The sequence below is a fragment of the Microcebus murinus genome, chromosome 2 (genome assembly GCF_040939455.1).
Source record: "Microcebus murinus isolate Inina chromosome 2, M.murinus_Inina_mat1.0, whole genome shotgun sequence".
NCBI classification, from domain to species: Eukaryota; Metazoa; Chordata; class Mammalia; order Primates; family Cheirogaleidae; genus Microcebus; species Microcebus murinus.
In genome coordinates this window covers 78,360,826-78,385,150 of record NC_134105.1, presented here as the reverse complement: position 1 = coordinate 78,385,150, position 24,325 = coordinate 78,360,826, and the positions used below count along the sequence as shown (strand labels likewise).

The 24,325-nt window shown below is 34.6% G+C and overlaps 1 protein-coding gene across 1 annotated transcript in view; it reads left to right on the top strand.

Annotated features, from left to right (window-relative positions):
* DPYD (dihydropyrimidine dehydrogenase) overlaps positions 1–24,325 on the top strand; it is a 796,846-nt gene that overhangs the window by 571,089 nt on the left and 201,432 nt on the right. Inside the window, exons 17-18 of the mRNA XM_012791012.3 lie at positions 12,348–12,468; positions 13,332–13,451. Of these exons, the coding sequence (XP_012646466.1) occupies positions 12,348–12,468; positions 13,332–13,451 (241 nt within the window). The remainder of the gene's footprint in view (positions 1–12,347; positions 12,469–13,331; positions 13,452–24,325) is intronic.

Here is a 24,325-nt window from a genome sequence, read left to right as displayed (position 1 = left end):
CCAAGTTTATTTCTTATATCAAAATTATACTGTTCACAAAGCCTTCATGGTTAGCTGCAGGGTGGTTGCAAGTACTCAATTAAGGACATTGGTCCAGATTCAATAGCTTCCAGTATTCCCACAAATCCTTCACTTATTGAAGAAAAGACAAAGTAGTAAGGAATATGTGAGTTGCATTTTTTATTTCAATTGTTGCATATTAAGAACTAGGAATATTAGCAACCAGAAAGGTATGAGATAAAATCTTTATAATGCTTCATGCAGCCTTTGCCCAGATTATCTAAAAATCTAATTAGGTGATGCTGCATCTAGATGTTAATTATATAACCAGTAAAGTTCACCATGGTACGCTCCTTTTTGAGAGAGAAAAAAAAAAAAAAAAGCAAAGTTTAAACTATCTAAATTCAGCAGTCCTTTGGGTACTTTACATTTGTTTAATATTTGCAAAAGTAAATACCCATCTGTTTTTAGTACTAATATGATTTTGTATATCAAGCAGTTTGAAGATTTTTCCCCCATGCAAGCTTCATCAACTGTTTTATCAACAATGTAGGCTTCTGGCACTTTTGTAAAGTTGAGTTGGGATAAATGAAAGATCCTTGTTGAATTGCTAATCATACAGGTATTCAGAGTAAAAGGAAGATCATATTTTAATTTAATTTCAGTGCCTCAAGATATTTTCCCTTATGGGCTATATTATCATTCTCTGTCTACATATCCATCTTGTAGAAATCATAGCTACTCTTAATACATTTCAAATCAAGTTTTCCTAGATCTGGGTAATACATATCACTTCTTTCAGCAAGGGTCTTTTGAATTATATGAGGGCTTGCTCATTATGACATATTCAAATGCTAAATGATGTATAGTGGAATAGAGACATATTACAATTACAAAAGCTAATTATATATTCTATTGACTCTGATAAATTTTCAGTGCCTTAAGTGATTGTAACTTGATTATAAGCTCTTTGAGGACAAAGTTGATGCCTTACTCTTTTCTAATTCCCACATTTCAAGGAAAATTTCAAGTTAATTATTCATTGCTAAAATAAAAGCTGACACTTTGTCACGGTATGGGTCTGTCTGGAAAGTATCCAGCCATGTAATATGAAAAAGAGACATTTATTGAAGAAGATACAAGATACGAGAAACATTGTACATAAGACAGTGATGCCTCAGTCCCCTTCAAAGTAGGTACCTTGGGACCTCACACAGTTCTCTCAGTGTCTCTTAATCTAGCCGTACATGTTCAGCATTCTCAGGTGTTCTGCTTATTGCAGGTCCTCCAGAATGTGGATCACTTTCAACAAATTCTCCACCATCTTTTAAGTGTTTGTGCCACACTTTTATTTGCAATGTACTCATTGCATCATCCCTGATGCATTGATGAGGTTTCATTGCTCTACTCACTCGGTCATTTTGAATGTGGTGGCCACACAGTACCCATGCTCACTCAACAGCATCTAGCACCCCACTAACTAGTACAGTGAGGTCATCACTGTTCACACATGCACATTCCAGTCCATTCTCCTTGGCTGCCAGGTTACATCAATGTTGCACAAACTGTTCTTCTTGTTATATTAACAATGGCTGGATATTTTCCAGACAGACCTTGTACAGCCCATGAAGCTAAGGGTTTGCCAGGCCCATAGCTCCTTTCTAAATGAAAGTAGCCAGAGGCAGTATTTGGCACACAGCTGCCATAAAAACATCGTTTCCTGGCTACCTTGACCACAATTCAACAGACAGGATATTATATCCGGAGCAAAAAGTGACCACCTGTAGACTAAGTAAAATGACGTCAGCAGCCTGTCAGGGAGTATGGTGCCATAACTCAGGCCATAATGCCACTTCATACTGGAGAGTGGCTAACTTCCAGTATCAATTAACACTCTTAATTTCAAGCAACAGAAACGGACTCTGGCTGTCAGAAGCAAAATGGAGATTTATTTGGGGGATACAAGATGTCTTACAGAATCAGAGAAGACAAGGACAGCAGGCTTAGAAAATAGGCAGAAACTAACGGGGCCCAGAGAATGGGCACCAAGACTTGTCCAGCTAACATATAAACTCTACCACTACTGCCATTGCTGGATGCTGTCAGGAGACACTGCACCACACACCACCACAGATAAACTCTAAACACTTTTCTGATTGCAAAATTAAAATTTTTGGCTGGAGCTTCAGTGCTAGATCACGTACTTGTTTCTGGGTTGCCAGAGAGTAGAAAAAGGAGAACAAAGCTATTCCTACTTTGGTTTACAGAGTAGGAATAGCTTCTGTCCTACCAATACTTCATATGGTAGGAATTCCTCACAAAATAGGAAGGGAGGTGAAATGTCAGGCATCCAAAATAGAAAGAACTAAAATGTTTATATTTAAACTTCTCCTCTATGGGTTTGTTTTGAATCATAGATTCTACAGCAGATTGTACAAATTTGAATTGGAGAATCAAAAAGGCAACATAGGAAAGAGGTTGTACACTCTATGCACACTCATAATAAACCCCCAACAGTGGGGTAACTGCACTGTTTCCATTCCTTGACACCTGAAAGACTAAAATAGAGAACTCTCTTTTTACACATACACATACACATCTTATGATTAGATGCTTATAAACCACCACATGAGTGTAAATAAATAAATTGATAAGGATTGTTAGGTTTAAGATTGTTCAAAATTTTAGGTAAAATCCAGTATCCATATTTTTATGTTGAGTTTGTGACTATCACACTTTAAAAAAGTCATGTTTAAAGTGTTCCCCATCCCACATTTTCACACAAAGGCTTTTTAACAAAGTCACCCACGTTTAGTATTTCTAAATCCTTTTCAGCTCAAGGAGGAAAATCAGTCCACAGAGCTAACACAACATACAAACAAACAAACAAACAAACAAACTAAAAAGGGCTAGGTAATTCTTTCCAGCTCTTAAAGCAACAGTAGAAAGAAATTCCTTAAGGAACTGTACCAACTTGTTATGGATGAGTTTGCTTTAGCTGAAACCATTCATTTCCAAGGGATTGAGCTTTTCTCTGTTACATTATTTAAAATTGCCTCAGCAGTAATTCCTTCTTGCTTGGATTTCATCAAGTTCCCAGGACAGAAGCATGACTTCCCTAGACTCTCTTCATCCTAAACGTATCCGCAGAGAGGGTGCTCCAGGGCAGAATGCTACTTTACGCTAGCCTCCTCTCCATGTTAGCTAACCATTCACACCAATATGGGATTATAAAGATACTGAGCTTTTGTGCTTGTGGTTGTTTTCTAACTCTAGCACTGGAAAACATAAGCTAAGTGAATAGACCAACAGATGTATAAAATATCAATTGTTACACTGTTTACACTAATGCTTTGCGTCAGGAAAACAAATGCCAAGTTGCCTGAATTCTGCATAGAATAAGAACTCCTTATTATACACTTTAATACTCACCCTTATCCAAAAGGAATCCATAAATAGTGGGACAAGCGAATGCCTGCACTCCATAACTCATTGAAGTCTTTTTAGTGTGTTCTAAGCAAAGATTAGGAAACTTGCAGGGGTTCAGTTTGGCTCAACTGGTTCACAATTTTGAATACTTACTGGTAGTATCAGGAAAATATGTACATAGCCTCTTTCTCCATATAGTAAGATTTTCCAGGTGATGTTGCATACACTCATTAATAAGCAAACTACAGATAGCACCGTTTCTCTGTGGTAGATAATACTAGCCTTTTAATTCACAGATAAATAATATCGCACATATAGGAAAATTCAAGGTCATTTTCAGCTCAATATAAAGGATGCAGAAAAAGAATAAATCATTTTCTGAAATGTCTTAATGTAGAGGATTTTGAAGTATCTTAATGCCTGTGGACTATGGCCAATATATGGTTCACAAAGGCTTTTGTTTTCCTGTGAAGATAGACATATGGAGCTTGTGTCAGTCTTGATTTTGGAATAAAGCTGAGACAAGAGAAATAGACATGGAAATATCCAGCAAAGGCAAAGGAAAACCACTGTAAGGCAATAAGGAATGGCTGCCCACAAGTGACATGTCATGAATCAAGTAGAGGTGCAAGGAGAGCAACTACAGGTCAGCTCAGATGGGCATCATAACTCAGAGGGATCCAATCCTAAAAGGAAGGAACAAATGCAGTCCAGAAATGTGGAATACAGGTAGTGAGAACATTAGATGTGGAGGTTAAGGGGAAAGGCATAACTGGAACTTAGGCAAACAAAATGGAGTATGAAAGCAAAATCAGACATTAGAATGGAGTACAAGTCAGAACAGAGGGCATTGGAGGTTCAACACATATGAAAGAAGTTTCAGGTGCCCTCCCATGATGTTATTAAGAGATTGTCATTGACTCTACCAGCAAGAAACAAAGGGTCAGGGTGAGGATTAGCATATACACTGATTCCTTGGCCAGCTTCCTCTGATGCCTAGTCCTGGCTTTTAGACATAAAGGCATCATCACTTTTAGCCATGGACTTCTATACAATCACTTCCAGTGTCCCATATCATAATAGTGATTCTTTCAACAGGTTCTGAGTCAAAAGCTCAAGCAGGTTTCCAAACTCTCCAAGGATGTCTGTGAGTTGTCTCCAGACCTAAGACACCCAATCATTGTCCCCTACCATGTCCTTAAAAGATCTTTTTCTAGGAGAAAAATAGTCCTGCTTTTTGGTATTGGGCCTTCTCTTTTTCCTGGGCATATATTGGCTACTGCTGGGTAAGCTACCAGCAAGGTATGGCTTTTCAGGACCTTCCAGGAGACCTTGTTCTGTAAAGACAAAGGTAGAACTAGAATTAAGAAGAAATTTGAGAGATTCATTTGAATTCAGCTTAGCTTTCTTGAGTTCCTCTCAGTGAGATATCCTGGGATCACTTGGGTAAGTTACTTTTTTGTCTTTGACTTTCTTAGAATATAGCCTCATCTTTTCATAGGGAGTATTCCTCAAATAAGTAGGAAACTGTTGTGTCATCTGAGTCCTCCAGGAATCAGACACAGGGATGGAGTTTGGAAGGTGAAGGATTTATTGGTGAGTAATGACTATGAAATGAAAAGGGAGGAAGCAGAGTTAGGCAAGGGGAGCCATCAAACCTGATAAAGATATAAGAAAAATATTCACCAGCCCAATATAGAGCTTCAGGGCAAAGATTGCCTATTAGAGGAGTCCTGCATTAGACAGAAATGGCTAGACCCTTGTATCATAGTTTTGCTGTCATTGGCTGGGGGTTTCCCTGAGAGGGCTCCAGCTCAGAAGTTGAGGCTGACCTGAAGGATTGAGAGTTAGGGAAAGTCACCTCACCACACTCTTGCTGCTGGGCCAGAGTCTTTTCCTCAAGGAGGTATCTGAGGAGCCCCTGTCTGTGTCTGCCGATCTCTAACACAATTGCCTGCTGTTCTCTAAGACCTTTTCAGAACTCAGTTACCTTAGCATATCTATTCATCAGTTCTAGTGAAAGGTTATATGATTTCTCAACAATTCAAAGAGTTAACCCCTTAAATTGCAGAGTCCCCTCTCTCTTTCAAAGCATTTACAAAATAAGATAGCAATGGTGCTGTAGGAACAGTCTCCCTAAGACACACATGGAATAGCTCGTGGAACTGTGGACAGAAGGTGTTGATTGGCCTTTTTATTAGGCAGGTACATCTCCAACTTCATTGCCATGGCCAGGTGAGACAGTACATTTCCAGTCGGGATTAGCCAAAGGGCAAACTCTGAAGAAACCCTCAATTTTTTAAAGATTCCGAGAGAAAGGGTCATGGTCAGCCTGGGCCCTCAGGGAGGTTTTCATGGACTTCTAGGTCATAGTAGGGTACAGTCCCTTCCAATAACTTCAGCTCACTCATGGGGAGCATCAAGACTGTTTCCAACCTCCACCAGTTTGCAATGCAAGAACTACTAATATCCTCTATCTCTAGCTCATTTGGCCTCCATGGAAGGGGAAGAGGCAAATGTTTTGTGGCTCATTGTGGAAAGCTGGTACACAATTAGGAATTCTTCAGTCTTTCATTCAGCACAATACTTACTGAGTGTCTTTCATGTCTCAGGCTCTATGCTAGGGAATTAGGATAAATGTAAAATACATCCCCTAAAAGACCAATAGTCTAGTAGAAAGAAATTGATTAAAAAACAGAGAAGATGACTATAAAACACTGTGGCAAATGTAGTAATAAAGAAACATCATGGGCCGGGCGCTGTGGCTCACGCCTGTAATCCTAGCTCTTGGGAGGCCGAGGCGGGCGGATTGCTCAAGGTCAGGAGTTCAAAACCAGCCTGAGCAAGAGCGAGACCCCGTCTCTACTATAAATAGAAAGAAATTAATTGGCCAACTGATATATATATAAAAAATTAGCCGGGCATGGTGGCACATGCCTGTAGTCCCAGCTACCAGGGAGGCTGAGGCAGAAGGATCACTGGAGTCCAGGAGTTTGAGGTTGCTGTGAGCTAGGCTGACGCCACGGCACTCACTCTAGCCTGGACAACAAAGCGAGACTCTGTCTCAAAAAAAAAAAAAAAAAGAAACATCATGGAAGCACTGGAGAGCCAGTCATTTACTAATCCATCCTGTGCTGAGGTAGGATGGGATGATTCATCATGGAGGGCTGCTTTGAGGGGATTTACTCAAGGGGCAAAATAAGAAGGGTGATCTGGGTAGACAGAAAATAAGAAAAGGTCTGAAGTGAGGAACAGAATGGAGAAGGCTGTGTTTACCTGGGAAGGGCAGAACGTGCTAATGGGTCTGTGTCATCTTATACTTACGGCACAAGGAGGTGACCAATAATTTTGTATATTATATATACGTATATGTATACACACACACATTCCATGTGTATGCACTTAAAGATTTTATAGTCATATCATATATTCATTATATGCAAAAAAGCCATTTTTGTTTTTGTTTTTTAAGAATAGGGATAGTATCTTGCACATCTTTAAATCTCCATTGTCTTGCATAATGCCAATGGTTGTTCATTAGGTTATCCTGGACCCAGTAATTTTATACTCCCAATTTTCTTCCAAGTAAATAGAAATAAGAAAGTCAGTAGCAACTTTTGCAGTGTAAGCTCTATCGATTCAACAATATATACTGAATGTCTTCTATGTACTAAGTCTGTGCTATATGTTCTGAAATAATCTGAAAAGATAGAGCATTACCAGGATCTCTTTTTTGACACTTAACATCCAATGTGCATCTTATTATGTGCCTGTGCTGTATTTCCTAGTAGACTCTGACTTCCTTGTTTCATTCACCTTAGTATCCAGCACAGAACAGTTCTAATGCCTCATAAATATTTGCTAAAAGAGTTGAACCTACATTGCTTAGAATGGCATTGGCTTTCATTTTTCCATTTATATTGGAGTACCCTTAGAATTATTTTTAAATTTTTAAATGAAATTCATGGCCGTATAATTTACCTATATTAGAATGAACACATTTAAGTGTAGAGTTTGATGTATTTTGGCAAATGTCTACACATGAATAAACCACAGTTAACATGTGGAATATTTCCGTTACCTTCAAAAATTTCCTTATACCTCTTCCCACTTAATTCTTCCCAGCAACCACTGCTCTGATTTCTATATTCATAGTTTTTCCTTTTGTAAAATTTCAATAATTGTCCTCATATAGCATATAATCTTTCCTGTGCTTCTTTAACTCAGCATAATTTTTTTATTATTATTTCAAGTTGTGACATGATTTACTAGTTTGTTTCTTTTTATTGCTGAATAGTATTTCATTCTATGGATATGCAACAGTTTGTTTGTTCACTCATGTACCATATGAGTGCATATTGTGATTATTTCCAATTTGGGGCCAGTTTGCAAAAGGTCCTATATACATTCTAGTGTAAGTCTTTGTGTATAAATATGTTTTCATATCTTTTGGATATATAATTAAGAGTGGAATTTCTGGGTTGATTGGTGAATCCATGTTTACCCTTATAGGAAACTGCTCAACTATTTTCTAAAGTGGTTATACCATCACTAGAATTCTTAAGCAGGGAAACAGATGTAAAAAGGACACATACTTACACATAAGTTAATTTAGGACATCTCCATTATAGCGCACATCCTTTGCATTTAGTAATAATTATATCTGAAGTAGTTGACTGCCTGTCCTATTTTATTGACATAGAAGGATAAATACATCACTTTTGCCTATTACTTTTCTGCTACATCTAGTCTCTCGGGTATAAATGAAATAGAAACCTTTTATAGTTCTAGTTTACAATTGATGGCTGAATTTCACTTTAGGGAGCAGTTTTGCTAAAGAAGATGATGGCTTAGGACATGATAATGGAAGAAAATTAAGAAGGTGAAATTGGTGCTCAGATTGATCTTCTGGGCCCCACTTCTCTCTGTCAGAAAAGAGGACACAATAAAAATGCTGTCCACCTCTTGGCATGTCATGTGAATTAAGACTTAAGAGTCCCGTAGTGGAAAACATTTTATAACTGGTAAAAATTTTCAGTGAATTCATTGAAACGCCAGCTTCTAAGAAAACCATTTTGAAAAGAATTGTACAGAGTGAAAATTATCAGGTAAATTGGAGAGAATATTTCTTCAAGTCAAAATTTCACTGGCAATTTAGCTTATAAAGAAATATTCACAGTCTCATTCTGTAGTGCTTAGTCCTTTGTAGAGGACATGAAACCAATGAGATTTGATGCCCTAAGTAATTGGCAGAAATGCCTGCCCTACAATGGAGAGATCATCCTCAGGGCCTGAAAAGCGGCAGGGTGGATATCATTTCTAGAACTCCTTTAATAAGTAACTAGAAACATACTAATTATTAGAGCTAAAAATTGTTAACTTATGACTCGGATAAGAAAGTAAGCTTAAAAACAAATTTTGCACAATGAAAACTCCTGCAGCAGTCAATCTACTCAGCACCACATTTTCTGGTTTTTGCTGTTGTCTCTGTTTGGTTTTCATAGGAATCTTTTCCAGACAATATTAATTGCAGGCAGACACTGGGATATGCCTCATGAAATATTTTCCAATAGGCCAAATTTGCCTGTAACCTGTTTTTACCCAGTGAATAGCACTTTACAAGGCTGGTCTGGTACCTTCACGTCATGTAGTATCCTCAAGACCACAGTTTGATCTCCAAGCCTGTCACTCATTCCGTTAAGGGCCTCAGTGCCTTCCTGCTTGTAATGCCATCCACTCCAACACAGGAAACCCATTCTGTTGCCCCAGATCTTTCTTTAGTGGTCACACGAATAAAAAAATGTTAACAGGTATCAAAGTACACACACATACATGTGGGAGAGAAAGTGCCAGTAAAAAATTGTTGATCCAGGTAGACTTTTTGTGTATTAGGTATTTTAAAAGACTTGTTAAGGTATTCCACTTTGCATAATTGTCTGTCATTTTTTCACTGATTATCCCAGGTTTGTAAAGGAGTCTTCTTATCTTTCGTTTCATACTTCTAGGCATTATCTATCATGAAATATATCTAGTTGTTTTTTTGTTTTCTTTTTTGGGACAAGGGTCTCCTTATGCTGCCCAAGTTGATCTTGAACTCCTTGGCTCAAGTGTTCCTTCCACTTCAGCCTCCCAACTAGCTAGAATTACAGGCACAAACCACCATGCCCAGCTATATCTGGGTTTCATTTAAACCTACACATAGTCTTGTATTTTGATGGATATATAAAGAAATAAATTATAAATGTGCTGAGTTCATACCTTCTTCATTCATTAACACAACAAATGTTTTTTGAGTGACTGGAAATTGAACAGTCCAGAAAAGTTTGGTGTTACTTGCCTTTTGCTGGTATTGATAATATTAAAGCCTCAATTTGTCTGAGAGATAATAGTACCTTTCTATATTTCTTATCCTGAAGATTTTGAGGAGAATTAGAAATTGTCCAAAATGTACTCATTTCAGTAAGACTCTATAAACTGGCTTGTTACAAAATGCAAAGCTATCTGATGCTATCACTAGAAAATGAGAAGGTCGAGATGCAGAAACATCATTAATTGCTTTAAGATCTTTAATGTTCATATCGAAAGTATGAAGAAACCAGGAAAAGTTATAGTCTATTCTCTAATTCCTCAAAGCATCATATACACATTCATTTTATCATGTTAATGGCTTCATCACATTTCTAGCTGTATTAGAATATCCCCTATTATACCTGTCAAACAAAACTACAATTTAAAGAACAGTCATTAATTTTCACAATAATGTTGGTCAAAAATAGTTTTAAAAATTCTCAGGTAATCAAATTGAGTCTCAGTTGTCTATAATGATTAGTCATCAACTGGCTTGGCTGACTATGAAGATGAGAAAATATATACAAACACTATCAACCTTATTTATCGAAGTATAGGAGTGTCAAATTATGGTGGCTCAAAATAAGGACAGATGACTGAAGTAAACAGCAGTAACTAAGGGACCTTATATTTTTAAGAAACTGAAAAACTTTGGACAAATTCTAAATTGTTAAACAATGGATAAGAAGCACTCATTTCAAGTAGTTAACTACTGAAAATTGGAAAAAAAGTCCAACAAATGTTTTAAGTAAATTATAATGACATGGTGGTCAATAGTATTGAAAGCCACTTAGAAGCCTACATCAGATTATTAGTGTTTACTCTACTGGAACCAAAAAATATTTTAAACGTGTTTCAGTAATTCTTATCAGGCTACCTTCCATGTATTATGCAATTCAAGTGATCTTTAAATTATTGTCAAATTCTACCTTAAAGAGAGCTTTCACAAAGGACATGCAATTCATATCATCTAGAGTTACTGTCATTTCTAGGCTAAGTCCCATGGAAATTCATAACTAAGAAATGAAAGTCACAAAGATGCAACTGCCTTCATAATACCAATGCAGCAGTTATAAATATTTCATGAACATTGCATGGGCAGGGGCAGATCTCCATTTTCATGAGTTAGAATTTGTACAGCTAAGTCTCTAGATTTTACTATTCATAATGCACAGTATGCCCCATAGAGCATTCCATATAGTACTTTTTTAATATTTATGTTTAATGAAGAAATTACTGTTCTGAAAAGAGTACAAGTCAAGCCAAAGATTTCTGGTTCAAAGTATTAAGTTTTGCTGAATAAAGATGATAACAATCAACAGAAATTACCTCATTGCAGTATAGTAGCATAAAAACGCATAACTTTTAGAGTAATACGGGATGACGGATCAAGACACATTAAGCCTAAGTGAAAAGGTTCTTTCTAAAGGTTATAACATTAGAAATCTCATCTTAAAAGAATTCAAAAGGTTAAAATGCAAAGAGCAACTTTCTTACCTATAAAAATATTAATTACAGATGATATGCTTGCCTCCTATTTCATAGTTTAAATATATGCCAATATTTTTCTGGGTTTTTCTTTTATTCAAAAAACATTTTAACTTGCTAAGATAATATTACCAAGTTCAATAATGAACTACTATTGCATATTTTAAAGTAATTTATCAAAGCACATTATCAGTATCTGTCAGAATAAATTTTGCACTAAAAGTAATGGAAAAAAGGACTATTATATGTGTTGAAATCAAAGAACATTACTATAGCTAAATTATTTCAATGGAAAGGATAGGTATTTGCCCTCTAAATGATACTTGCCCCATAAAAAATCACAGGAAACAAGCACAGGAAAATGTCTATTACTTGCTTTTAAAAATGAGCATTTGATATTTTATTTCATTTTTGTCATTTTGATGAATTCTTTCAAGTACATGAGTGTTGAAAAATGCTGCACAGATCTTAGTAACATTCACAAAAGTAAGTTAAAGTTACTGATCAGCTCATGTATAATCCAAGGTTGAATTATTCTGTATTAACATATAGTATATATCACATTTAGATTGATGATGAAGTCACAGATAGATTGTCTTCTGAATATGCTTCAACAAGACTAAATCTTCTAATAATGAAAACAACAGGCTTTAGATTTAATATCATTCACTCAGGAGTCAGCAGTTTAATTTTTTTTTTTTTTTACTTAAATCAATGAGATCTAGAAAGTCTGTAATGTTTCCTTTACTTACCACCAAAAGTTGATGTTTCATTCCTGATATTATTTAACTGAAAGTGGGAAACACTTTCTTCCATTTGTTTCTTTGTAATTTTATTTTCCAAAGGCTCCCTTGAGGAATTTAACCTTTATGTGATGAATTTGTAGTTCACTTGAAGTATGTTAACCTTAGTTCCCTAATGAGTCTAGGTGTAATACTGAGGAGGAATTTGAGAAATATATCATGTAGCTCATTGTCAACTTGGATTTGTCTTGCACATCTCCGGCTTTGCTGTTGTTCCAGTACACATTTTGATCACAATTCTTTAATTATGTTCTATATTTAACTTACCTATTTGAACAGGATCCAGAACTGGTGCGGAACATCTGTCGCTGGGTTAGGCAAGCTGTTCAGATTCCGTTTTTTGCCAAGTTGACCCCAAATGTCACTGATATTGTGAGCATCGCAAGAGCTGCAAAGGAAGGTAAGAACTAGACTTACATCAGTTGCCTAGTTTTGTAAATATTGGCCGGAATTATGTAGCTATACTAAAGTATGTCTTTTCACGCAAACATTTGGTTTTTTTGAAAACAAAAAAAAAATTTTGTTTTCATTTTTAAAGCATTAAATTAAGCATTTGATCTCACAAATGTAGTAGAATTATAATCTTTATTCAAGCTAGTAAATGGACCCAAACTTTGATCTAGGAACTCAAGATCATTTATAATTTTTCCTAATAAACATTTGTTTCATGCACAGAAATTATGAGTGAAAACCACAGTCACACCAAACCTCTCCAAAATAAATGACTTAATAATGTAACAATTCTGCAATAGCATTTGGACCTCTAACAAAGTAAAGAAAAAAAAAGAAAGAAATATCGACTTCCACAATGTGAAATTTCTAACGTGTTCCTCTTATATTTGATAGGGGCTAGCACACTGCCCTAAACACATGCTCAATAAATATCTGTTGAATACGTAAATCGTGCAGTCAATTCATGACTTTATAAATCATATGTGCTTGTGTTCCATCCCAGGGAAATTGCACCCTGACTTGCAAAGACATTGTAAATTACCGACAAAATAACACTGAATACAATACATTTGGCATCAACAAGTCTGTATGATAATTGAGAAAATAAAGTCATGGTAATTAAAACATTTTTTAATATCTAGAATTTTAAGCATAATTGTAGGAGCTAAATAATTGTGAATAAATAATTATGAAGTTAAATAATTGTGAAGAAAATGTTCTTGAGAGAAAGTTGAGTGTTTATTTTCCTGGGTCATAGGGATTTGAGTAGGTGTCTTGAAGAACTACATGGAAATGTTGTGTTTTTCACAGGTGGTGCTGATGGTGTTACAGCCACCAATACTGTCTCAGGCCTGATGGGATTAAAATCTGATGGCACACCCTGGCCAGCAGTGGGTATTGGAAAGCGGACCACATATGGAGGAGTGTCTGGTAGGTTTTACTCTTTGCATTATACTTCTTGGAAGGTTACTGAAAAATCAGGAGGTCATGTTGCAAGCAAGAGTTTCATGTCTTTTATGATCCCAAGTCTTATAAATCATTGCTGGTCACAATTCCTAATAGTTATGACAGACAGAACAGATTAAATGTGAAGGCTCAAGTGACTGTTAGCACAAGATGAGAAAATACTGAGATAGGGTCTTGCACAAATTCTGTTCTATCGTGGTCTGTGCTTTCTCAGAATTTCCCATTGTCATGATATTTGATATTTATTAGTAAAAGTTAATACCAGAGCCCTCCAGAAGAAAAATACTCTAATTATAATATCTTTTTCGTAGTTTGGATTAATTTCCACTCTTTCTAGAATTTCAAAATCTATCTTATTCATAAAACTTTGCTTTCAAAACTGTCCCAAACAAACCACTAACCCATTGAATTAAGCTTCATCTGACAAGATATTTGCAGCCCTCACACCATTGCCTGTTCTTTCTCATCATCAAACACTCACATTTAAAAAAGAAACGGAAGTTTTAATGCCAAGGTCCTGTCCCATATCATTGCCCTGTGTACTCTGTGGCTGTAACAACATGAACTTGGTCTTGCAGAGACAATGCTAAGAGGTTCTTGACATTACTGGTTATGGGGATTAGTCTCCTTGGTGATAGAGAAAGTGGTAAATATATATAACATAGCGGTGTCCCACTGTTCCAGAAAAGCATTGCTGAATCAGACCAAAATGTGCTTTTGGAAGAGGCTGGACAGACACAAACAAAGCTCTATCCATGCTGAGATATTCTGTTTTGAGACTATGACGTATGTCTATGAGCCATGATCAACAACAATGATGAAAGGTGATATTCTGCTTTTAATTGAATGCCATTCCCACAGTGTCAGAAAGAGGAAGGCTGACAAAGAGCACCTGCTCGGCCTCCAGACACAGCTTGCTTTTATCAGGAGCTATCAAACAGGGCCTTAAATATTATTATAATGCAGAATAGCATGGATCACATTAGTTTGTGCCACAGAAAAAGAGTCAAGAGACTCCAGAGTTGGGTTGTAACGTGCACTATGTTTTCTGTCAGCCCATTTCAATTTTTCCAGCCTGCCATGTTGACAGCAAGAGAATAAAGGAGGTCACAGAGGGTGCTGAACATTAAAAATTAATAAAAGAACTATTGCAGTAGTATTTTATATAAGTAACATCATTCACGTTTTCTCATTTAAGCAGCAATTTCTGAATATTCTCCCATACTATAACTCAGTCTCATAAAACTACAAAATTACAGCATTAGAAAAAGTCTTTTGTGTTTCAGTCTTTAAGCATACACACACTGGAAATTATAGTAGTACCTGAAAACAAGTTTGGCCATACCTCAAGGCCTGTTAGTATTTCCATAAAACTCTATTTCTAAGATTTATAAATTCATATATCAATATTCACTTGAGCTATAAGCTCAGCTAAGCCTGGGTGGAACTTTCATTTTAAACAACAAAAAGTACCTAACGTATTTAAGGGCTTGTACCTCATTTCTAATAGGTTCTATATTAAGTTTCTTCACATTATACAATCTGTTTTGAAAATAGCCTTTCTCCATATTGACGAAATTAATACCGGTTTCCTCCTTTAAAGCAATGCTTGCTTTAGTTTAACGGTAATAGAATCTGAAAAGCAGTTTAAATAGGCAATGATAATATATTTTAGGAGAGAAGCAAGTTCTATAACAAAGTACTTTCAGAATGAGTTATAGCAAAACCTAGCCTAGCAAAATTGTGTTAAATAATAATGGCTTCAAATTTTAGGAGAGTTTTATCAAATATGGCTGTCAGGACTTCAAATGCTGCTTCAGTATTGAAAATTACACAAAATATGCTAGATATTTTTACAAGATTAAAAACAATTACCACAGCATAGTGCTAATATCTTTCCAAGTATTCTTTCAGAGCATTGGAAAGTCTACTTTTAGAAAAGCTGCATGAATCACAGATTTTTTTAAGTGCAAACTAAATAGAGTTCAATTTTGGATAGCCACCTGAAATATAACACATACTTTCCATGGCCAGGAAAGGATATTTTTCCTTTGCAATATATTCTCTGTTTATTCGATTTTTATTATATTTTCTGAGAATAAGATTTCTATTTGAAATGAAGGTTATGTTTTGTTTAAATGGGGAAATAGTGAGACACCTGGCGCAGTATGCTGGCTGTAGAAAAGTGGCCACATTTCAGTAATGTTCTTATCTCAAAATGCATTAGCTAATAAGGGACGGTGACTTACTTTGGGAAGACAGGGTCTCAGCTAAGAGATGTCAGTTAAATTATTTCATATATAATTAGCCTAGATTCTAGAACAATATTTTTCAAATGTGGGTTCCCAACTCACAAGTATACTATGAAATCAAGTTTAATGAACCACAATCGATATTTTTTTTTTAAATGAAATGGAATAAGAAATATCACAGTGCTGCACATAGTTGGGACAAGCATTGTTTGGTCAAACTTCTTTTTCAATTATACTCATAATAGGCACATGTATATGTCCTGATGAAAATGTATTTTTTTTTTTATTACTGTGGTTAACTTCAAAAAAAAAATGAAAGCTCTGTTTTAGAGGGAGATCTCTTTGTTAAATAAAGTAAATCATTAAGCCTGTAGAAAGATTACTACTATTTGCTGGAGTTTAAAAGTTAAATTAAGAAGGGAAGTTAGGACCTCATTTCAAGGTCTTATCTTCAGCTTTGAGATTTTAAAAACTGTATTTTTCTAATTCTGTAAGTGACTAAAATCTGGGAGGGCTCCAACATATTTACCAAACTCATAAAAGAATGATTTGTAAACCTGAATTTCAATTATAGGAGAAATACCTCGTGGTATTGGTCCATTAAATATTGAATTATAAATCAGGTGATTTCATGGTGAGAATAGTGTCAAAGGAAATCTTGTTTCATATTCATAAGGGATATTTTTATGAAATTAGGTTGGCTGATTAAGCTCTCTACCATACAAGTACTCTGTCTAAATCATTGATTTTAAAGAATTATCATTCTCTACCTTTCTTTGAATAGTACAGACTTAACACTAAGTTATTACCAACTAACTTTCCTTTTTCTAGAATCCATACAGAAAAATTTTGTTATATCAAACAGCAGTTAATTTGTATATCACCATAATTGAGTAGATCATTGGTTTTGGGGGGAGAAAAAAAGACTTTCTTTATTTGATTGGAAGAACACTAATCTTATCAGTGGCATAATTGTAAACTACATTTTTGTGTGGATTACTCATTATTTTACTCATTATTTACTCAATATATTACTCATTATTTTATGAGTAAATATATTACTCATTATATTTAGTTTTGGTTTATTTATTTTCTTGTTTTAGTTTCAATTTTGACCTTTTTACTGACCTCATCACCAAATAATAAGGGCATCTTAAGATAGCCCCCAACTCACTGATTACTATCACCTATATAAATGGTGTTATCCAGCTGTGGTGTGACATTTTCACATGAAATCCTCCCTGTGGGTAAGATTCTTTCAGAGGTGGTTAAGAATCAGTCCTGCATGGAATAAACTAAAGATGTCTTTCTTCAAGCAGACTTCATGAGGATAACCTTTATTCATTTACAGGTGCATCAGGAGAAAGAGTAATCAAGCATATTTCATTTTGGTAAACTTGTTTGAAGGAGTTTTTGTTGTTGTTTCTTGTGTTTTTAATGAGTTTTATTAATGGAGGATTAATTTCATTGTCCTGAACATATTTTGTGTGTTGTACACACACATATACATACACACACACTTAGAGAAAAGTGAAGAAGGCACTTTAATTGAAACAATAATAGACACTTTAAGCTAAATATAATTTATTTCCTATGAGCTTGAAAAATTAACTCATTGTTTGAAATTATTTTGTTTGGCAAATTTGCTCTATTTTACTAAAGAAAAGGAAATTCATATTCTTAATTTCAAATTTTGGATGCTTTCTTGAAATTATTGATTATGTATCAACTTACCCAGTTAAAGCAATAGAAAACATTTTGTTCAGTATTCAGACTTATAAATTTTATTATTTATTTCTGAATAATTCATCAAAGAAGGTCTTCAAGATTTGTTCTCTATTTTAGCCCAAATTTATTACTCACATATAAGTGATTAAAGAATCTAAGAAATGATCGTATATGTATCATCAGATTATAGTGAAACAAATTATAGTGAAACAAACTCATGAATGTTTTTACAGTCAACAAGTCAATGATGAATGATTTGAAATAACGACATGAGATGCTGAACACTGAGCTCTGACTGAGCTCTTATGGTTACAAGATTCCTAAGGGTGTTTCTGTTACAAAACCAACGTAGAAAAAAACAATATAAAAGAAAGTACAGGTTAGTAATTTCACTAGTAATTTGTAACTCAGGGCCAGTGTAAGGCTGGAAGTGAGAACGAAGCCTATAGTTTGGAAAAATTTGTTTTTCTAAAGATTTGAAGCATTGATTCTACATTGCATAGTTTATGTTTATTTTTAATATAGTTACTTAGGTGTAAATTGTTGGAACCATGTAATAACTTAGCAGCATGAACTCTGCTACTGGGCACTACATAAATACAAATCCAATGTAACCCACTCTAATCATAAACTTAATTTTGCTGCATTTATTAGTGAATATTTTTATAAAAGCAGGAAAATGACAAAACATAAAATGTATTAAAAACTCAGAAGTTTTAGTTACATTTTTCTTTAAATTACTATATTTACACATTCAAGCAACTGAAAATTTTGGCAGGATTTCTGTAAGTTCTTATACTACATATTACAATTCTATCATAAAATACAGTGTTGGTAGTTTTTTTATTAAAAGGTAGTCCTTAATGGACTGGATTTTATGTGTCAATCACATGATTATTGATGCATAAAATGCTTTTTAGAAAAACACGCCTACTATCTGTCATAAAATTAAAACTATCTATTGTAACTATCTGTATCAATAAGAACTCAGGTTTTAACATTGGAATATCTAAAATAACCTGATAGGTAAAGATATAATTTAAGTGAATAAAAATATGGTGGTAAGTCATGCCAAAGAGAATAATTTAAAAGGAGAGCCTTCCATTTTATACTTACTTTCCTCTTTTCTTTTTTCATACATGTAACAGGATAATGCAATAAATCTGGTTTATATTCACATACGTAAAACATTCCTAGCCTACCACAAGTTTAATTAATCAAACCATTAAAGACCTTGTTATGCAAATATATATGTACTATATTTGCAGAGCAGTCAAAAATAAGCATATCAAATAAAGAAGCTGAATTATATAATAATTTTCATTATAAATTATCACTTTGGTTGAGAGAAGCTCACCATTAGAAATATTCTTATTTAAATAATGCTCATTTGAATATATTCATGTTCAGATCGACAAAGGATCCCCTTTTTCATTATATTGCCTTTCCTGAATCCTGACTTTCTCACTGTTTAGCCATCGTTGGTCTGTGCAGGAGATCAGAGCCCTAATAATAGATTTTTGACAGTGAGCTCGCCTGCTACCTGCCCTACACAAATCCTCACTGTTCATGTTTGCTTCATGGCAACAAAGCAGACAGAAGGAAAATGCCAAGTGCTGAGTTTGAGGTACAGCCTTGCCTTGGCTTGACATTTCAGCAGAATAGCAGTTTATGAGATGCATAATTTTTCATCTGGGACTCAGCTGCCATATTCATAGCCGCTTACAGCTCATCGACGGACTGGAGCAAGGGCAAAGGTTTAAAGCATAGATCAAGGTCTACATCCTTTCCTTAGGTATTTTAAAATAACTGTTGTCCTGCAGATAAATGATAAAATCAAGTAGTATCTAAGAGCTACCAAATTCTTAGGTACCTGGATTTTATATATATTTTTCTTTTGTTCAAAATTAGGAAAATAAATTAATGTCTGTTCCAGTTCCTAAGAAACTATTTGATAGACTTTGTAAACCGAAGGACTCTGACAAGCATATTAAGAAAACTTACCTTTGCAGCAGTGGTAATGAATTATTAAATTTCTTTCCTCTGTGTGTGTTTTTTCATAAAGAATGATTTCAAGCTTGAAATTAATCAAAAAATGTTCTATTATGAAAGTAAAACTAGAGAGTATTGTGTCACTGTTTGAGCTTGAATTTAAATATTCACAGATTCATGCATATCTACTGTACTAAAAAATCAGTGTAGGTACACGTCAGTGGTTGTTTAATTTAGAACTACACATCTCTGTAAGCTTCAGAAACAGTTCACCATGTCACCGTCTCACACAGAACAATGGTACAGTACATCGGATTAATTAAGGAAGCCTTGCAGAGAACTGAGTTCTCAGTATGTCAAGATTTCAGTTTTATGTTAAATATTTTCTAAAGGCCAGACCCTTAAATCTCAGGGGCTGTACCAAGCAGTGAGCTGTGAATTTAACCATAGGCTAACTGCTAATGATAAGGAAAAGAGTCCTAGTTGAGGCAGCTGTAATACAGTCATTGGATTAGGCTATCAATCACTCGGCTCCCTAAGGAAAAGGGAAAGAAGACCAAACAGTGAAAAGGGAAATTAGGAAAGGAGGGCATGACTAGAATGAGATTCCTCACCATCTTTATCCATTCGTCATGTTAAATCCCTAAGAATCAGACCAAACTCTCCAGCATTACTCTGACAATAAAGCCAACACATTTATTCCTCATGTCTAGAGGACTATCAAAACGACATTGTCTGTCAGTAGTTGAAGATCTTGAAACCTACTGCAAGCCAGTTCTTGATTACATAAGAAAAAATTCGATGAACTCTTAATTTTTGCATTTAATATTTATATTTGTGAGTCCTTTATGTATCAAGATTCATCTATGTTAGTAAAGGGAAATATTCTTATTTAACTTCTAAATGGCAGCAATTTTTTTCTTATGGACACTCTTTTGGTGAGGTGAGATTCCTGGAGATTAGTGGTTCTCAAACTTCAGCATGCATCAGAACCTGGAGGGCTTGTTGAAACATGGATTTCTGGACCTCTTCCCCAGAGTTTCTGATACATAAGTCTGGGAGGACCTGGGAATGTGCACTGCTAAGTTCCAGATGATGGTTTTGCTGCTGGTCTAGGAACCACACTTTGAGAACAGCAGATTTCCAAAATAATGTGAAGGGCTTTCATAAATGGAAAAATAAGAGAATTATGGTATTCAGTACATAAATGCAGAATTTCTGCCCATAGTTAAGTATCTGAAACAAATTGTAGTAAATAAGGTCAGAACTCATTGTAAGAAAATGTCATAGAACACAGTATTCAACGTCTCAGAATAGAAAATAATATGTCACCCCATTTAAGATTAAATGTTGAGTGCAAACCATTTTTTATGCAAAGGGAATTTATTCTGAGTGCCACTGGAGACAATTTATGGATATCAATAGTCCTTTGAAAAGGAAACAGGTGTAAGAGGCAGACAAGGGTAAAATTAAGCCCACAATTGTGAAATATTATGTTTTTCTTTTTAACTTTGTGCAGACACTAATATATTGAATAATAATAGTTCCCTCCCAGGACAAGTGCTTACATATAAAATTACTTAGTTATTTTCTCAAACCCTTAAAATGTAGGAGACAACAGTATCAGTAGCCTACTGCTCTTCTCTCTTAATTTACTTCTTTCTTGTCATCCCTGTACAATGGTATCCTTTTATCAGTGGAAGGGAGGAGATAAGCCATGTTGTGAGGAAAAGCTATTTCGATGCACAGTATCCCTGCTGTTCACACAGTTACACTATGCACCGAGAGTCTTCCAAAGTTATGTGTATAGTTTGTTCATGATACTGTTCATCCACCATGGAAGCTGCTTGCAACCTTATTCTGAATAGACTTAACATGCTGGTGTGCAGCTCCAACAATTTAGTACCACATGGATCCCTGGTTGAAAACTACACCTCTAATTTCAAAAGGTCCTTGAGTGTGAGGCATAGTAAACCCTTGAGATACATAGACCCCTCACTCATCTTAAGCTGAACTCAGAATTTTAGCCATAAGTTTAAGTGATAGCAAAAGGCATAATCTCTCGTGTTTTGCAAATGTTAATATTAATTCATTTTTTATATTACCATCCATTGGACTCTGCTTGATAAATATTAATTCTTAAAATGAAAGTTTTCCATCATTCTTTTAAATAAACCTAATAGAATAGAAATAACACCACTGTGCTATGTTATACTTATCACATGCAGAATCTGATGCTCTAAGGTAGAGACTGCCAAGATGATACAGGAGTGATAAGAAAAGTAAGAGGGTCAGAAAGGAGATGACAAAGGAATCTGATCAGGCCAGCTTAATTTTACTTGCTATGCCTTTGGGGAGTCCAAAACTTTGACTCAGTGCAGCAAATAAGTGTTGGATCAGAAAACATACCAAAGATTTTACATAAATAACTTCACTGGTCTTTAAATTTTTTTGCTCACAAATATTTTACACTTTAAAGTATGCTTTACACTTTAAACATTTTTAAACTGTGTATACCTCACCCATTTTAAGCTGGCCTTAGAATTTTTTTTTACTTTTTATTTCAGGCTATTATGGGGGTACAAATATTTTGGTTGCATGTTATGACTCTGCCTTACTTAAGCTAGGATTAGAGGCATGCTCTTCCCCTAATACAATGCTCACCAAATTTTAGCCATAAGTTTAGGTGATAGAAAAAGACATAATCTCCCATTTTTTGCCAATATTTATTCCTAAAATGGAATTGTTACATCATTCTTTTAAGTAAAACTGATAAGAGTGTAAATATTAATAATGCCACTGTGCTATTTTATATTTATCATGACCCATTGAAAAATACATGAACTTGCTCTAAATAATAATGGAAAGTTTCACATTATTTTTTTTCTTGAACTCATATTTTCAATTTATCCACCAATTTTATCCTATTTTTTATATTTTTTATACTTAAATATATTTTGAGGATTACCCTATGGAATTACTCTTTAACAAAATATATAAAATGGATATTTATATTTTTTAAATTTCTGGATTTAGTCTTTAAATGATAATTTTCTGTTGTATTGTTAGAATTTATAGTTTATGCTTTATCAAAATAATATATATCATAAATGATTATAATTATTCAAAATAAAAGTAAGTTTTATTGGAGATGCATTTATTATTGAGAAAATATGGCTTTTATAGCAGCACAATTCACAATTGCAAAGATGTAGAAACAATCCAAGTGCCCATCAATACATGAGTGGATTCATAAAATGTGGTATATGTATGCCATGGAGTTCTACTCAGCCACAAAAAACAATGGTGATCTAGCACCTGTTGTATTATCCTGGATAGAGCTGGAGCCCATTCTACTAAGTATCACAAGAGTGGAAAAATAAGAACCACATGTACTCACTATCAAATTGGTATTAACTGACTTAACTAACCAACACTTAAGTGCACAGGTAGTAGTAACATTCATTGGGTGTCAGGCAGGTAGGAGGAAGGAGAAGAAGATGGGGATATACACACCTAATGAGTGCAGTGAACACTGTCTGGGGGATGGACATGCTTGAAGCTCTGACTCGGGTGAGGCAAAGACAATATATGTAACCTAAATTTGTACCCCTGTAATACACTGAAATTAAAAAAATAAAAAAAATCAATTGAATAAGAAAAATAAATAAATAATGTAATAATGTATCCCTTTGAGGCATATTATTCCTTAAAAAATGGGGTTCAGCATCAAATTCCATTCTACTTTTAATTTTGAGACATGAACATTGAAAATCCTTGTTTATCTAAATAAATAAAAGAAAGTAGAAGTTTTATTACAGTCATTCTACCAAATCTTTAAACATCTTCCACATTATAAACACAAAGTCTATTTAGTGATCTTCACCAAAACTTATTAAGACAATTTGAGGACTTCCTCTTTTAATTTCATTGAAAGCAAGAGCTTGGAAGTTACCTGATTTGAAAAAAAATTTTTGTTCTCAATCATTAAAATCAATCATTTTCTTAAAACTAACACTAATATTTTGAATTGCCATTTAGTACCCCAGAAATTTTACACTCTATGGCAAAATGTCATTGTAATATTTGAGATTATTGAGAAATATGTTTCTTTTAGAAAGTAGGGTAAGAACTGTTGAGACACAGGAGCTGGGGCACAAGAGCCACCATGATATCTAGACTGCACTCTTTCTCAGGTACATAAAATTTAAGAAATAATACATATGGAAATTGGAGATCTAGAAAATTATTTCCTTAAAATCATTTTACTTGTGGTATATATAAACTTCAATATAAAGTGTAATTCTGAGTGTATAATACTTCTGTGAGAAGACCACTATCTTATTTCATTTACTCTTCACTCAACTTTATGGCAGCTAGGTAGTAACTTACTTTTTCTTTCTGTATAAACTTAACTATGTCTCTTAAAGTAGCACTTGCAATTTTAAGAAAATTTCATTCATGAATTTATAAATCTCAATATTTAAGTTAATATGTGCTACTGGTTGTATTTGAAAATGTATGCTGGCAGACTTTTGTGTTACTAGCAAATTGGTCAGCATTTCTACATTCCTCAGCACTGGCTATGCAGGAATATCAAGTCCTTTGAGTAATATAATCTTTTTGTGCCTAGCACTTCATTGAACACTTTATATGCATTTTTTATTTAGATAATCTTATGAGATGAATATCATTGGGCCCATTTTACAGACTTAGAAACTCAAATTCAAGATGGTTAAAAAACTTGTCAGAGTTTACATAACCAGGATGTGTCATAGTCTGGGTTCAATTTCAGATCTGTCTCCAACTGCTAGGCATTTTTGTCAATATCTTCATCCAATATCTGCCATGGCAAGTCTGTGTCTA